At 52.3% G+C, this 13,431-nt stretch overlaps 3 protein-coding genes and 1 non-coding gene across 4 annotated transcripts; 2 read left to right on the forward strand and 2 right to left on the reverse strand.

Moving 5' to 3' along the window:
• Window positions 1-160: 160 nt before the first annotated feature.
• STEHIDRAFT_165984 (uncharacterized protein) lies at window positions 161-3,871 on the reverse strand. The gene is made up of 4 exons (XM_007300708.1): window positions 3,168-3,871; window positions 2,778-3,112; window positions 1,718-1,799; window positions 161-1,644 (listed from the first exon to the last, which is right to left on the reverse strand). The coding sequence occupies exons 1-4, from the start codon at window positions 3,784-3,786 to the stop codon at window positions 458-460; spliced, it is 2,223 nt and encodes a 740-aa protein (XP_007300770.1). The 5' UTR covers window positions 3,787-3,871; the 3' UTR covers window positions 161-457.
• A 488-nt stretch (window positions 3,872-4,359) lies between these two features.
• STEHIDRAFT_t84 lies at window positions 4,360-4,441 on the forward strand. Its single transcript has one exon. It is a non-coding gene; the product is annotated as a tRNA-Ser (tRNA).
• A 485-nt stretch (window positions 4,442-4,926) lies between these two features.
• On the forward strand, window positions 4,927-7,465 carry STEHIDRAFT_52012 (copper radical oxidase; the record flags this gene model as incomplete). Its single annotated transcript, XM_007300452.1, has 3 exons — window positions 4,927-6,979; window positions 7,071-7,311; window positions 7,378-7,465. The coding sequence occupies 3 exons, from the start codon at window positions 4,927-4,929 to the stop codon at window positions 7,463-7,465; spliced, it is 2,382 nt and encodes a 793-aa protein (XP_007300514.1).
• A 420-nt stretch (window positions 7,466-7,885) lies between these two features.
• On the reverse strand, window positions 7,886-12,459 carry STEHIDRAFT_137343 (uncharacterized protein; the record flags this gene model as incomplete). Its single annotated transcript, XM_007300709.1, has 12 exons — window positions 12,371-12,459; window positions 12,153-12,291; window positions 11,911-12,096; window positions 11,634-11,858; window positions 11,513-11,575; window positions 11,425-11,450; window positions 11,302-11,362; window positions 11,162-11,248; window positions 11,039-11,107; window positions 10,770-10,979; window positions 10,497-10,713; window positions 7,886-10,434 (listed from the first exon to the last, which is right to left on the reverse strand). The coding sequence occupies exons 2-12, from the start codon at window positions 12,279-12,281 to the stop codon at window positions 7,886-7,888; spliced, it is 3,822 nt and encodes a 1,273-aa protein (XP_007300771.1). The 5' UTR covers window positions 12,282-12,291; window positions 12,371-12,459.
• Between the last annotated feature and the right edge of the window lie 972 nt (window positions 12,460-13,431).

Here is a 13,431-nt window from a genome sequence, read left to right on the forward strand (position 1 = left end):
CGAGGGGCTACGCGAACCAACATGCGTAGCCCGTGTTCTGTAAGAATAAAGCCCAAGTTCATGAGCAAAACTGCTCATAGGATGAGTGTATATGCAAGTCATCTGTAAGAATCATGTAATTGAAACGAATCACGGTCCTAGGCATCTCCACCGCTCCCCACTTCATCACCTTTCTGGCTCACAGTCGCCGTTCGCTCACACTAACCGCCTGATTCCTACTTCCTGGAAAGCGTCAACTAGGCTCCGTCTTCAGTTCAGTACACTCTGCGTCGTAAAACATCCAACGAGCGATTATCTCTTATATCATCTCCGCTCGACTATGACCTCTGGCTCTCACTCTCGAATGCACCGCGCACTGTCGCCACACAACTCGACCGCCACCTCCGACCTCCACGAGCGCCTGCAACCTCCCACACTCTTCCTCCTCCTCAATTCCTCATCCTTCTTGTTTGTCGCTTCACTGGGTCGGCAGGGTGTTCACATCGACCGTCGGCTGCTGTCCAGTAGCAGGGCGGTTGAAGTTCTGGTTGAGTGGTACGTAGTCGGAGAAGAAACCGCCATTGCGGAGGTAGAAACGCCCGTTCTCCAGGCCACCCGCATAATCCATGCGCTGCGCGTTACTCGCGGTGGCATCACCGGTGAAGTGACCAGCGGTGATCTCGGACCAGGTGCCGTTCAGGTTGCGTGCCCACTGGTTACCGTATTGCACACGACGGCCCAAAAAGCCTTTGGTGTCGATGAAATTCTCTAGGAAGGAGTAGACGCCAGACTGGTACGTGTTGGTGGAAGGACGCTTCCAGGTAGCGAGGTAGCGCCAGGAGTTCGATTCGGGCGCGAAGAACCACGCGGAGTACAGAGTGCTGCCTGAACTGGCCTCGGGACGAATGCGCGTGATGATCTTGTAGGTGTTTCCAGCTACCCAGTTGAAGACGAGGTGCGCCTGTCCTCCGGTACCCTCGCCACCAAAGCTGTTGTCTACAACTCCTGCCCCCTTGCTCACGAGTGTGGTCTTCTGACCGTTGTCTGCGTCCCAGACAGAAAAGAGGATCCAGCGCTCGTTGTCTTTGACCTGGATGCCGCAGTAGCCAGCGGAAAAGCCTGCGACCATGAAGTACGAGCCGACGGGGTCCTGGCCCACGGGAACGGTGACCTCGTTGTAGAAGTACTCGCTGTTGACTGGCACGGTGTAGCCCATGTGGACCGAAGGGCCACGGCGCGACCAGTAGTAGTTCGCTGCGTCATTGGCGTAGGCGAGCGCAGAGGACGTGGTTACGCTCAAGCCCGACACATCACCGAAGTAACTGCCGTCCTTGGTCAGACCCTGCATGTCTACCTTCAGGTATCCAGGAGCGGACACAGTGACAGTGCCGACGGGATAGGTTTTGGCGGCCGTCCCAGCGAGCTGGACAGTGAATGCTGTTCCGTTGATGGTGACTCTGACGGAGCTGTGGTTACTCCCCGCGAGGTAGGCGTTCAGCCCGACCGTCACCGAGGCGGTGGAGGCCATGCGGAAGTACGCGCTGGTGATGGTGTTCGCGTTGGTCCAGTTGGCCAGGCCGTTGTCGTTGATGATCTCGGTGGCTCCCGCCGGGGCCGATGTGATGAAGGCATTGCCCGCCAAGGCTACAGTATTCGCTGACATGACTGAAAGTCAGACAGATATTGGTGTATTAGCAAACTTCGACGCCATAGGATCATGAACGAACAGGAAACTCACATATGTGAGAAGGCGAGTTCGACACAATAGGTACAATGATAGCAGGGGTTGGTGGAACCGTCTGAGTGGCAGAGGATGGACGCTATGAGGGAAGGAAGTCATCGAGAACAATGTAGCTTATAAGTCGCTCTGAGACGGCCTTCCATGAAAGACTCCATCCATACGAGAAGTCTCAAAGCTGATACTACTGGCCGGCAAGCTTGAATGTATTTCGTGGAGCGTCAAGAATGTATAGTCGGGCAACAAATTTGCCGAGGTAACGAGCATCGGGAGACCATTGCATGTCTGGGTGACAGTTGGAGGTGACCTCTGAAAACCATTACTTTGCTGTTACGTGTGTGCATGTTCAATGGAATATGAGCCCGGCATACCGATAGACAGGGAATGACCTCGAGCGGTCAACTGTTGTCCGGAGCCCAGATTCCATTCTTTTGCTCGCACTGCGTGATCTACGGCTCCATTCTTCCCATCCATAGATGATCTTCAGCCAGCCGTTCAATACAACATGCCATACGATTACCCACTTCCTCGGACTCTCGTCCATGCCAACATTGTCTCTGAAGTCTTGCGGCGCTTAATTAAGTATGTGAAATGCCGCTATGACAAAGTAGGTCCTGTCCAGCGAGCGCCACCTATTCTATGAAACATTGCGCTCAACTGCGGGCACATCGCGCGAAATCTGCGAAGGCATGTCTCTCTAACGCCGTGGTCAAGATGCGTGCGGGATCGTGGCAAGCGGGCCGAGGGCGTGATTCTACTGTTGCAGGGCAAATGAATGGTTAGGGATTCGTGTGGTGTGGGTGCAGTGGCAAGGTTGAGTAGAGTATAGTGATGTTGGGTATCGATGTGATGAAACGACCACCTAGGTGTATATTCCTCTGGGCTCGTGCACGTTATGTCGAAGAGCCTACTGTAGCAAGGTACGTATGCAATATCCCGGGAGAACACATGTATGATAATATCCAAGTGGTTTTATCAAGCCACATATCGCTCACTTCCCTATGTAGAACGTAATCAGTACAACCGTCAGAGTTTGAGAGTGAGAGGAGGTCGTACTTACCATGCAGCATGAACTCGAAGCACCTTCTGTAGAAGACTGAGACTCAGAAGCACCTCCGCTCGCTTCAAACATCTCATTCTCGAAAAGAGTGGCTAGAGCTCGCGTCACCGAGTTTCGGTTTGCGTCGTTTACGTCGTAGAACCACGGTGTCCCCCTCCGACCGGGCAACAATTCGCCTTCGACCGGCCTGTTTGGGAAGGGCTGCCCAGATTGTGGATGTTGGAGGAGGTTTTCGATAGGTTTGACGATCTTCAAGACTCGAATGACGACGAAACGTGTGTTCGGATCCCTGTGCTCGGGGAGCGGGGAGCGTTCGAAGCAATAGGTGGCAGTCCCTATATAATGGTGAGAATGGAACGAAGTAAAATGGGGAGAAATCAGCATACTAACCACTATATTCCGCTGATCCCCTCCTACTTGAATTTTCGACCCGGGGTCGTAGAGGATTATGAATGACAAAACATCTCCTCGTCTGCTCTTTGTGAGATAAGAGCAGACAACGGATCGTGGTTTTGTTGAATCTCACGCTGAAGGGTTGACCAAAAGTAGTGACCTCGGGCCCGCTGATGGGTCGCAAGAAGGTGGGATAAGTGATGCCTACGTCTGTAGATGCCATGCCGTCGCGGAGAATAAGCTTCCAGAAGAAGGTTTCCCTGGTGTTTGGGTCAGGCCGAGGGTACATGATCCATGGGACGCCGGACGGGAGCATCAGGTCCGTTCCTTTCGCGAAGGTCGCTGGGTCGCTCGATTCGGTCTTGCGGAAGCGAATTTGGCCGAGTTTCTCGATGTGTTTCTGTTGTTTGATGATTCCTTGTGAGTTTCCGTCTGCCGATGACACTGTAGATGACGGGGCTGAGTTCGGTGCGAGGGGCCATGAGTAGTAGAGGAAGCCTTGAGTGCCAGGGGGAAATGGGACGCCATTTGGGTCTGGTTCTTTGATAAAGTAACTAATCTTTTGCAGCGTGCGATATACGGTGCCCCGCACATCCTCACGGTCGGTACTGTACATGGGCTGTCGAATATGCGAGATGTCGTGGAAATCAGAGGCCTGTAGACGAGTTGGGTCGAGGGTCCGGATAGCGTATCCGGGCACGCGTTTCTGGGTTTTTGGTTTGTTTGGGGTAGATCTTGCTGTGCTCTTAGACTGTCGAAAGACACCTGTTTCAGTGGAACGGAGGGCAAACAGATATGTGACAGAAACATTTCGCCAACAGTGACAGTGGATATAACATACTGCATAATTTCTCGTCAAGGTGGCCAGAATGGTTCTTCGCGGACGCAAATTAACAAAGACCAGTTCAGAGTGGCTCATGGGAGAATGATGGACACTAAGGCCACAGAGTAACCGAATCCGTCTTATTTGTGCCATCAAGTACCCTAGGTTCCAGGAAAAGTCGAGAAGGTTTGATAATGAGAAATGAGCCAAAGAAATGTACGGACGAGAGGACAAGTGGGCACTGCTGCGATGGATAATGATCGTCACGGTGGTGGTTCAAGTCAACTCTTTCATCGGACGCACTCTACGGCTATGACTTATTGACTATCCGCTAACCATAATGTCTTCTTTGCATTCAAATTCTATGGCACTATAGCCAAGTGGTTACGGCGACAGATTAGAAATCTGTTTCCCTCTGGGAGCGCAGGTTCAAATCCTGCTGGTGTCGTTGCTCTTTTGATACGGAGTCATTTTTGACTTTGGGGTTTAAGGCAACATCATCGATTGATGGCCCTTGCAGGACATCCATTCGCTGTCCGCTTGCAGCGTTCGCACTTCTTTTCATCATGACTCCCATCCGCTCCCCTCTGGGAGCGCAGGTTCAAATCCTGCCGGTGTCATCCGAACGGTTCTTTTGAACTAACCCCTTGGTAGCACTTGGAATTCCCCCGATAGGCTCTTTGTGTACCTGCGGACATAGCTTCTCTTGCTGCAGGATATACACATTTGCACGAACAAGTGATATTCTCTAGCTTGCGATCTCGTGGCACTGGCTGACGAGGGGAAGTAGCTAAGCTTGGACCGCCGATCACAAGCCGATCGACTTGGATTTACGCCGATGTTGAACTTCCCAGAATTGCACATCTTCCTCACCCTCTTTTCTTGCTCTGCACACCACCCGTCGGTTCTGCAAGCACTGGTCTCTGCTCGCCGATGTTAGGTCTCTCTCGACTGACCTATGGTCTTCTTACGCTTGCTGCCCTTCTTTTACTCGTCTCTTCTAAGGAACTGGCTTGGAACGGGCATCTTACTCCAGGCTCTACTACCCCATCCCCTTTCACGCCATACTATGTCCCGCCTGGCGCAAAATCCTACGACTCGTCTTCCCCTCTTGTACACTACTCTGGTCAATGGACAGACTCCTATTCGCGCCGATATGTCGACAATACGCTTCGCTCGACGACTCAGGCAAAAGCGGCTGTTACGTTCACATTCACGGGTACTGGCATAGAGTGGTTCGGATGTATGGACAAGCATCATGGAGTGGCGAGCGTATGGCTCGATGGGAAGAAGGTGGAGAGCGTAGATGCGTTCAATGACGCCCGGGTCGGCCAGCAGAGGATGTTCTCTGTGTTTGGACTCAAGGAGGGAAAGCACACGATCAAGATCGTGAATGAAGGCATAAGTAAGAGCAGCGGGAATGCTGGCGGCACAGTCACCAGTATCGATGCATTCGTGGTCACCAAGGCGCCTGGCTTTCGTCTTCACTCTCGCACTTCTCACCGTAGAGACTTGGGCTCTGGCTTTCGTCTGGAGGATGAAGCGACTTCTAGGACGTCTCTCGTGTCTAGGTCCTCTTCTAGCTCTGGGTGGTCACTTGAACAGAAGGGGACTACGGGTGTGCATGCCATGCAGTTGGCGGTCATCTCTTCAACCCACGCTATCGTCATGGACAAAGTCGAACACAACCTCCTCACCATTGATAATCATCCCGCCTGGGGAGCACTCTACAATCTCAAAACCCATGTTGTCACGCCTCTCCACGTCCAGTCAAACTCATTCTGCGCTGGCGGTACCTTCCTCTCAAACGGCACCCTCATCAACGTCGGCGGCAATCCTGTCGTCACTGACAAGACCGCTGCAGCCGACTTCGGTGACGTGGACGGACTGCAGGCTGTTCGTATCCTTGAGCCCTGTGACGGAGATGACGTCGGCAGCTGCGACATCGTGGAGGACCACTCGAGGCTGCGCATGGCGAGTCCGAGGTGGTACAATACCGTTCTTAGGATTGATGACGGGAGCGCGATGATCATCGGAGGCTCGAAGAAGGGTGGATGGATGAACAACGCGAGCACCAACAACCCGACTATCGAGTTCTTCCCTCCCAAGAATGTCAATGGCTACAACGGGCTCCCCGTCCCTCTCCCCTTCCTCAGCGATACCCTCAACTCAAACCTGTTCCCTATCGCTTTCTCCCTCCCCGATGGGCGTGTATTTATGGCCGCGAACCGAGACGCCATGATCTACGACTGGAAGAACAACGTGGAGACTCGTTTACCCCAGATCCCGAACGGAGTGCGCGTCACTTACCCCATGACCGGAACCGCCCTGCTTCTCCCGCTCTCTCCCTCGAACAACTACACTCCGGAGATCCTCTTGTGCGGCGGCTCGACCGTAGACGACACGAAACCTTCTTGGGAGCTTGACTCTCAGGACCCTGCGTCCGCACAGTGTTCGCGTCTCGTTCTCAACGACGAAGGGATTCAGAAGGGATGGGAAGTCGATCAGATGCCAGAGCCAAGGACGATGCTGGACGCCGTTCTTCTCCCTACTGGTCAGATCGTCATCGCCAATGGTGCAAAGACCGGTATTTCGGGCTACGGCAACGTTAAGAACCAAGTCGGAGCCTCCAACGCCGACAATCCCGCCTTGACTCCTCTCCTATACGACCCATCCCTCCCACTTGGACAACGTTTCGTGTCTGCTACGCCTCTTCCCAGCAGCGATATCCCGAGGCTATATCATTCCGTAGCGACGCTTACGCCAGATGGATCAGTCATGATCGCGGGGAGTAATCCGAACTTGGATAGGAGTAGTGTGGTTTACGGGACGGAGTACAGGGTTGAGTGGTTGAGGCCTGCGTATATGCAGGACGGGGTGAAGAGGCCAGTTTGGACGGCCAATAGCAACTGGGATGGAAAGTTGAGGTTCGGGCAGGACGTGAGCTTTGGTGTGGATGGACTCGAAGGTGGCAAGGATATCAAAGGTCCGTGCATCTGCATACTCTTCTTATCTTCTTCATCGCTCTGATTTTCCTGTTACCATTACTCGGTCACAATTTTGTGCGGCCCTTTTAGTCGCGCTCATGGACCTAGGATACGTGACCCACGCCGTCCACGCCAACTCCCGCCTCGTCTATCTCAATTGTTCTCCCTCCGATGGTTCGTCGATGACAATCACCGCTCCTCCTAATGGTCAAGTCTACCCTCCGGGCCCTGGATGGCTCTTCATAGTTGTCGACGGCATACCTAGTGAAGCGATCAAGGTCATGGTCGGGGACGGAGCCAGCCCGCCCGTCGACGAAGGTGCTTTGCAGAAGTGAGCATATCTCCGCTGTGTCTCGATTATGAATACATGTACTGATACAATTGATGTCGTATCTAGCCTTCTGAGTAGTACGGATGTGGACCAGTACGATGAGGACAAAGGAGGGGACCGTGGCTCCGGATCCGGCGGCGAAGGGCAGGAATGAGCGTTTGACGGCTATTAACATCGTGGACTTGTTGCGCTCAGAATCGGACATCGTTCTGATACAGGACTGAAGCTGACCTTCCTCTCGTTTGTTATGTATTGTGTCTGATCTTTACTAGTCGTTCTGTACTCGCCAGCTTTCTACATCGCTATCCGACCCGCAGTTACCTCCTGTACACTCGTATCATAGCTTTCGCTCCTTGACTTATAGCTACCTATCGCTCCCGATTGACTGATACCATCGGCGATGCTCGAAGTTTCAGGATACAAATTCATCACGAGGCCATCGCTTGGACACGGCACCACAATTCAGAATTCTGCTAGCAGGGACGACATTACGGAAAGAATTGCTAACAAATATCACGGACGGAAAGTGTCGAAAGGTGAGGCTACAGAATGTTTATGTAGTATAAAGCGCGGTCTATTCTCCGTGGCCGGAATCACCCTTGCCAAGTTGGATCAGGAGTGTCTGGGAACGATCCATGAGATCAGAACGGTCCCCTCCCTGAACAATCAAACATACACTTGCCTTCACCTCCTTCTCTAGTTTCCTTGCCGAAGACTCTTTGTGTTGAAGTCGATGGACTGCGACTAGAAGGGCCAGGCTATGCAGAGTATCTGTGTTTGTATTACCGAGTATCGTCTTTCTACATTTGACGACGTGCTTGAGTGCCTTCTCCGCATCGAGAAACCGTTTGATATCGATGTATGCGGCGGCCATAAGATGCATACTCTCCAGAGTGTCGACATGATCGTTCCCCAGTATCTTCTTCCTTGAATTGACAACCTCCTCTATTAATGTCGGAGCCTCGGTCAAGTGCCTCTGCAACTTATAGGAGGTGGCAGCCAGCAGGTGCTTGGTTGCCAGTGTATTGAGGTGCTCGTCACCGAGTGCTGCAACCCTTGCTGCTAAGGTGACCTCCAGCACGAGCAATGCCTCTGCGTAATCGTGGATGCAGTAGAGAGCAGTGGCCAGCAGGTGACTGCTTTCCAAGGTATCAATATGCTCAGTGCCCAAAGTCGCTGACCTTGCTGTCGTGACCTCCTGCGCCAATGCGACGGTTTCAGAGTATCGATGGAGGTTGTAGTATACGACGGCTTGAAGATGGCGGCTCTCCAGGAAGTCGACATGTTCCACACCCTGCACATCCTTCCTAACCTCAGATATGCGCTCGCATAGCGTGGCGGCTTCATCGTACCGGTTCATGCGATTATACGTCGCCGCCAATAAATAGGCGCTCCCTAGCGTATCGACATCTCTGCTTCCTAAGGTACGTTGCCGGGATCTGACGACATCCTGCAATAAGTCGGCGGCGTCGTTGAGATGCTTCAGGTTGGCGTAGGCGGAAGCGAGACAATGAGAAGTCGCCAGCGTATCGATATGCTCGTCACCAAGCACTTTCTTCCTATACTCCAGAGTCTTCTTGAACAGATCGGCAGCTTCGGTATGACGCCCGAGATCGGAATACACGAGGGCGAGGCACTGTGCAGTAGCCGTAGTGTTCGTATGCTCGAACCCGAGAACCTTCTTCCTCCTCTCCAAAACTCGCTCAAACAACCTGACGGCCTCTGTAGACCGTTTTGAGCCATGATATGCGCTCGCCAGACGGTGCATGCTCTCCAAAGTGTCCCCGTGATCTATCCCCAAAGCCTTCTTCCTCACCTCCACAACCCTTTCAAAAAGAACAACGGCTTTCGGAGACCGCCCCAGGTCATTGTATGCACTCGCCAACGTCCGGGTGTCCTCATTCCCTAGAACCTGTGCCCGAGTCTTGACGACTCCTTCGAGGAGGTCCGCGGCCTCTGAATATCGCTTTGAGGCATTGTAAGCCGTGGAAAGAACGTGAGCGCTCTCGAGGAGATCTTCATGCTCGTTTCCGAGGGCCTTTCGTCTCGCGTCCACGACTGTCGCCAGTACTCGAATGGCATCTGCCTCCCTATGAAGACTGACATACACGACACCCAGGAGATGCATCGCGTCCAATCGTTTCTCGCTGTCGGCTCGAAGAACGACCTCCTCAGCTTCCACAGCTTCTTCCAACATGTGAGTAGCCTCATTGAACCGTCCTAGATTGTCATATACGATCGCAAGCTGGTACAAGCTCTCCAAGCAATGGACATGCTTTGCTCCGAGGACTCTCCTTCTGGCCTCAACAACGCCCTCCAACAGGTCAAGCGACTCCGTAAGTCTACCCATACCGGTGTGGACAACGCCGAGCCAATGCATACTCGCCAATGTGGCGGGGTGTTCGGTCCCAAGGATGCGTTTTCTTTCCTCCACGACAATTGCCAGCAGATGCATGGCTTCGACAGAGTGCTTGGCCGAGGCCTGGATGACAGCCAAAAGATGCATGGACGTTAAGGTATCGGCGTGTCCGATCCCTAAGGTCCTCTTCCGACCATCGACAACCGCTTCCAGCAAGTCGACGGCGTCTGAAGATCGTTTCAAGCGGGTGTACGTCCAGGCGAGAGAGTGAGTACTCGCTAAAGTGTCCAAGTGTCCGGTCCCAAGAACTCCTTTTTTTGCTTCAACAATCCCCTCGAACATGGTAGCGGCCACGGTGAACTGCCCGAGCTCGTTGTGAATCGAAGCGAGGATGTGTCTGCTTTGCAGTGTATCAGGATGATCAGGACCTGTGGCTCTCTTTCTCGCGTCTGCTACCTCGGACGCCAGCTTCAAGGCTTCATCGTAGCGATGCAGGTGGCTGTATACCTCAGCGAGGATCTGCCTGCTTTGTAGGGTATCGGGATGATCTGGGCCGGACGCGATCGTTCGCTTTTCGAGGAGGCTGGCCGCTTCATCGTACCGTCCGCTTTTTAACATGTCGGACACTCGGGTCTGCAGAACGCCCATCCTGGTGACCTCGTCGGTCGCGGAGAAGGATCGCAGGGTCGCAGAGCCGTCATTACTAGATGGGTTTGACAGTGAAGGTGAGGAGGCCTTCGAGACCCTCACGGTGGCTCTAGAGGCTAATCGAAGGACATGAGTTGAAGTCCGGCTGCCGAAGGAGTGACACATGAACATCACTTACCTTTCTCCTTCGGAAGCGCATTCCGGATGCTTGCTTGAATTTGAATGAAGGGAGGTGTCGTCTCAGGATCTGCGGCCCAGCAAGACTGCACGAGCTGCCATATTGGCTCGGTATCCTCAAGCCGGGAAGGGCACTTGGGACGGTCTCCTCGATCGGCCACAGCCCTTGCTATGACACGCTCGTTTATGCTGGCAAACGGAACCTCGCCGGTGAAAATCTATATGGACAACTGCTGTCAGTGCGGAATCCCAAAAACTTGATGTGCATACGAACCTCCCAGGCCGTCATCGCAAAACTATAGATATCCGAGGATTTTCCAGCACGGGCGCCGTCAAGGCATTCAGGAGCCATCCAGCGGAGGGTCCCTTGTACAGGACCTGAAAGAGATGCACGGCTCCTGTTCGTCAGACTGTCATCAAGTAGCTGTGAGATCCCGAAGTCGGCCAACAGGGCTTGATGGTTGTCTCCAACCAGAACGTTCACCTTGGTTCGAGTCAGTATAATAATAACAAGAGTCGAAGTGAAAAAAGATGACAACTCACGCCTTTTAAATCACCATGAATAATGTTTGACCGATGTAAGTACGTCATTCCCGAGACGATATCATCGAGCTGAAGAGAGACGTTGACATCATTCTTAAACGACGAGAATTCACCGCTACGCACCAGGACAAGGCGATTGGCATTAGGAGCATGAACACGCAAATATTCACATACATTTCCGAACTTGCAGTATTGGCTGACCATGAACGGCTATATCGAGAATGAGATGTGTTAAATTGCCAGGGAGGAAGACGTGCCCGTACCTGAACGGCATCGAGGCATGCCCCAAAGAATCGGAGCACGTTGGGATGGTATAGCCGTGCCCTACGAAAAGCTCACGAGTAAATACAAACACAGCATCATATGTAGAACCACAATCCGCGTACCATATCTGCACTTCCTTGAGGAACACCTGTGTCGTGTAACTATTAGACAACCAAGGCACTCACGGGCGAGAAGCGAACGAGAACATACATCTTTCTCTGCGTCCTCCAAGGCGCGAGAGTCTTCAAGATACATCTGCTTGACAGCAACAACCTATGACCATGGTTCATCAGCATCAATCCGCACAGAAAGAGGAGCAGCTGGGGCTCGCCTTCCCATCCCACTCGCCGCGATACAGCATACCGAATGACCCCTTTCCTATTTTTTCTTCATGATGAATCGCAACCTCTAGACTTGTCAGAGTCCACGGCTCTATCGAAGGGGACTGTCCATGCTTCGACTTTGACATCCTTTGCAAGGCTGCAGTTGCCACACGAATGAATTTCTCTTCGGGCGCAGGTGATTTCACACGCTGAACTCCAATCTCAGAGACATGCTAGTCACAGACCCTTAGAACTAAACGCCACTATCTTCAAATGAAAGCTCACTTTCGATAATCCAACCAGGAGCTCTTCCATTCGTCGATAGTGACCATTCCTATCCTCTAGTGCAGCTAGGATTTTATGGTCATTCTTCGATAATTCCTCTAGCCTCTCGGACAAGTCCAAATGGTCCTGTGTTTGCGCAGCTTCCATCCTAGCTTGAAACTCTGAGCTGTCCAAGTGTGCCGCAATCTAATTGTAAATCGTCAGCACGGTTTCTGGGAGGAGAAACGAGTTGATCCACCGACATTAAACCGATTGTACGAATCAATGATGGCGGCGCCGGCATTCTTTATTGCAAGGTCTATATCGGAGGCATGGAGCAAACACCAGACGAAACCCTTCCGCGAGATCATCGATAAAACATCGTCTGTCATCTCAATGGTCCTGTCAACATGAACATAACGACGCGTACAGTCGGTAAACCTATCCATATCGACGACATATGCATATTTCATGGACGTACTGCACAACATAATCCAAAGGGTTATCCACCTCGATAGTCGTCTCTGCGCAATAATCCGTCCAATTCCGTCAAGAGTTGGCATCGATCGAGTAAGCACCGTAGCTGGGAGCGCCTGCTCTGAATAGTATCATAGACGGTGTAAGAACTCTTGAGCGTAGCCCAGGCGATGGCAAGAATTTCAGCCATGATGGACGTCTTGGACGAAGGAGTCGGGAGGGTGATCAATTTCAGGGCGGAAAGGCATGGGTCTGTGTTGATGTTGATGTTGATGTTGATGCCAGGGCGGGACGACATAGACGCTGAGAACATTGTAGTGTCGTTCTGGCATCGACAGGTCTTTGATTTGGTTGGCCGTGGACTTCGATAATTGAATAGAAAGGCATTCTCCAAGCGCGTTCATCACGATGAAAATAAATATCATTCTGTATAAAAAAACAAATTGCCCGGAAAATGAGATGCGCGTAGCGCTCTGGATGCTGAGTCCCAATGTATCCAGGAAGCAGTTTCTTGTGAGCAATCCATTATTTCGACATGGTTTCGTGCCCCTAAAAGACGCAAATGCCGTTTGCGACTGCGGGTTGACAGAAAGTACCTACGGCTAGAGAGTCCACTGAGTTGATAAAGTGTAAAATTTGACTCACGGGCAAAAGTAGACATGGAGAAATGGATAAACAGTAGATGAAGCCGGTGGGTGGTCGATAGACTCGAGTGGCAGCAGGTCTTGTTTGGTTTCTGTCCGCAGAGGTCAGATCCGGCAGTTGCCGGTCTCCTCGCGTCAGTGCGGGTGTCTCCTGATTCATCCTCTCCGCCAGATTCTGACAGTGCACACTGAGTTCGCATTGTCCAGTTTTCCCAAGGTAGGTCTAGAGTAAGTAGGCGGAATATCTATTGGACCAGGAGTCTTTCGGAGACGCGTGTCAATGTGCTAGAGTTGCCGCTTTGGGCTTCTCAGCGACATTGAAGAGATCGCGAGAGAACAGCAAACAGTTGCTTTGTCTTCTCGTGTCCTGGCAGGATTTTGCATTTCCACAAAACGTGGCACGATCCTCAATGCATTGTTT

Source organism: Stereum hirsutum, assembly GCF_000264905.1.
Source record: "Stereum hirsutum FP-91666 SS1 unplaced genomic scaffold STEHIscaffold_3, whole genome shotgun sequence".
Classification (NCBI taxonomy): Eukaryota; Fungi; Basidiomycota; class Agaricomycetes; order Russulales; family Stereaceae; genus Stereum; species Stereum hirsutum.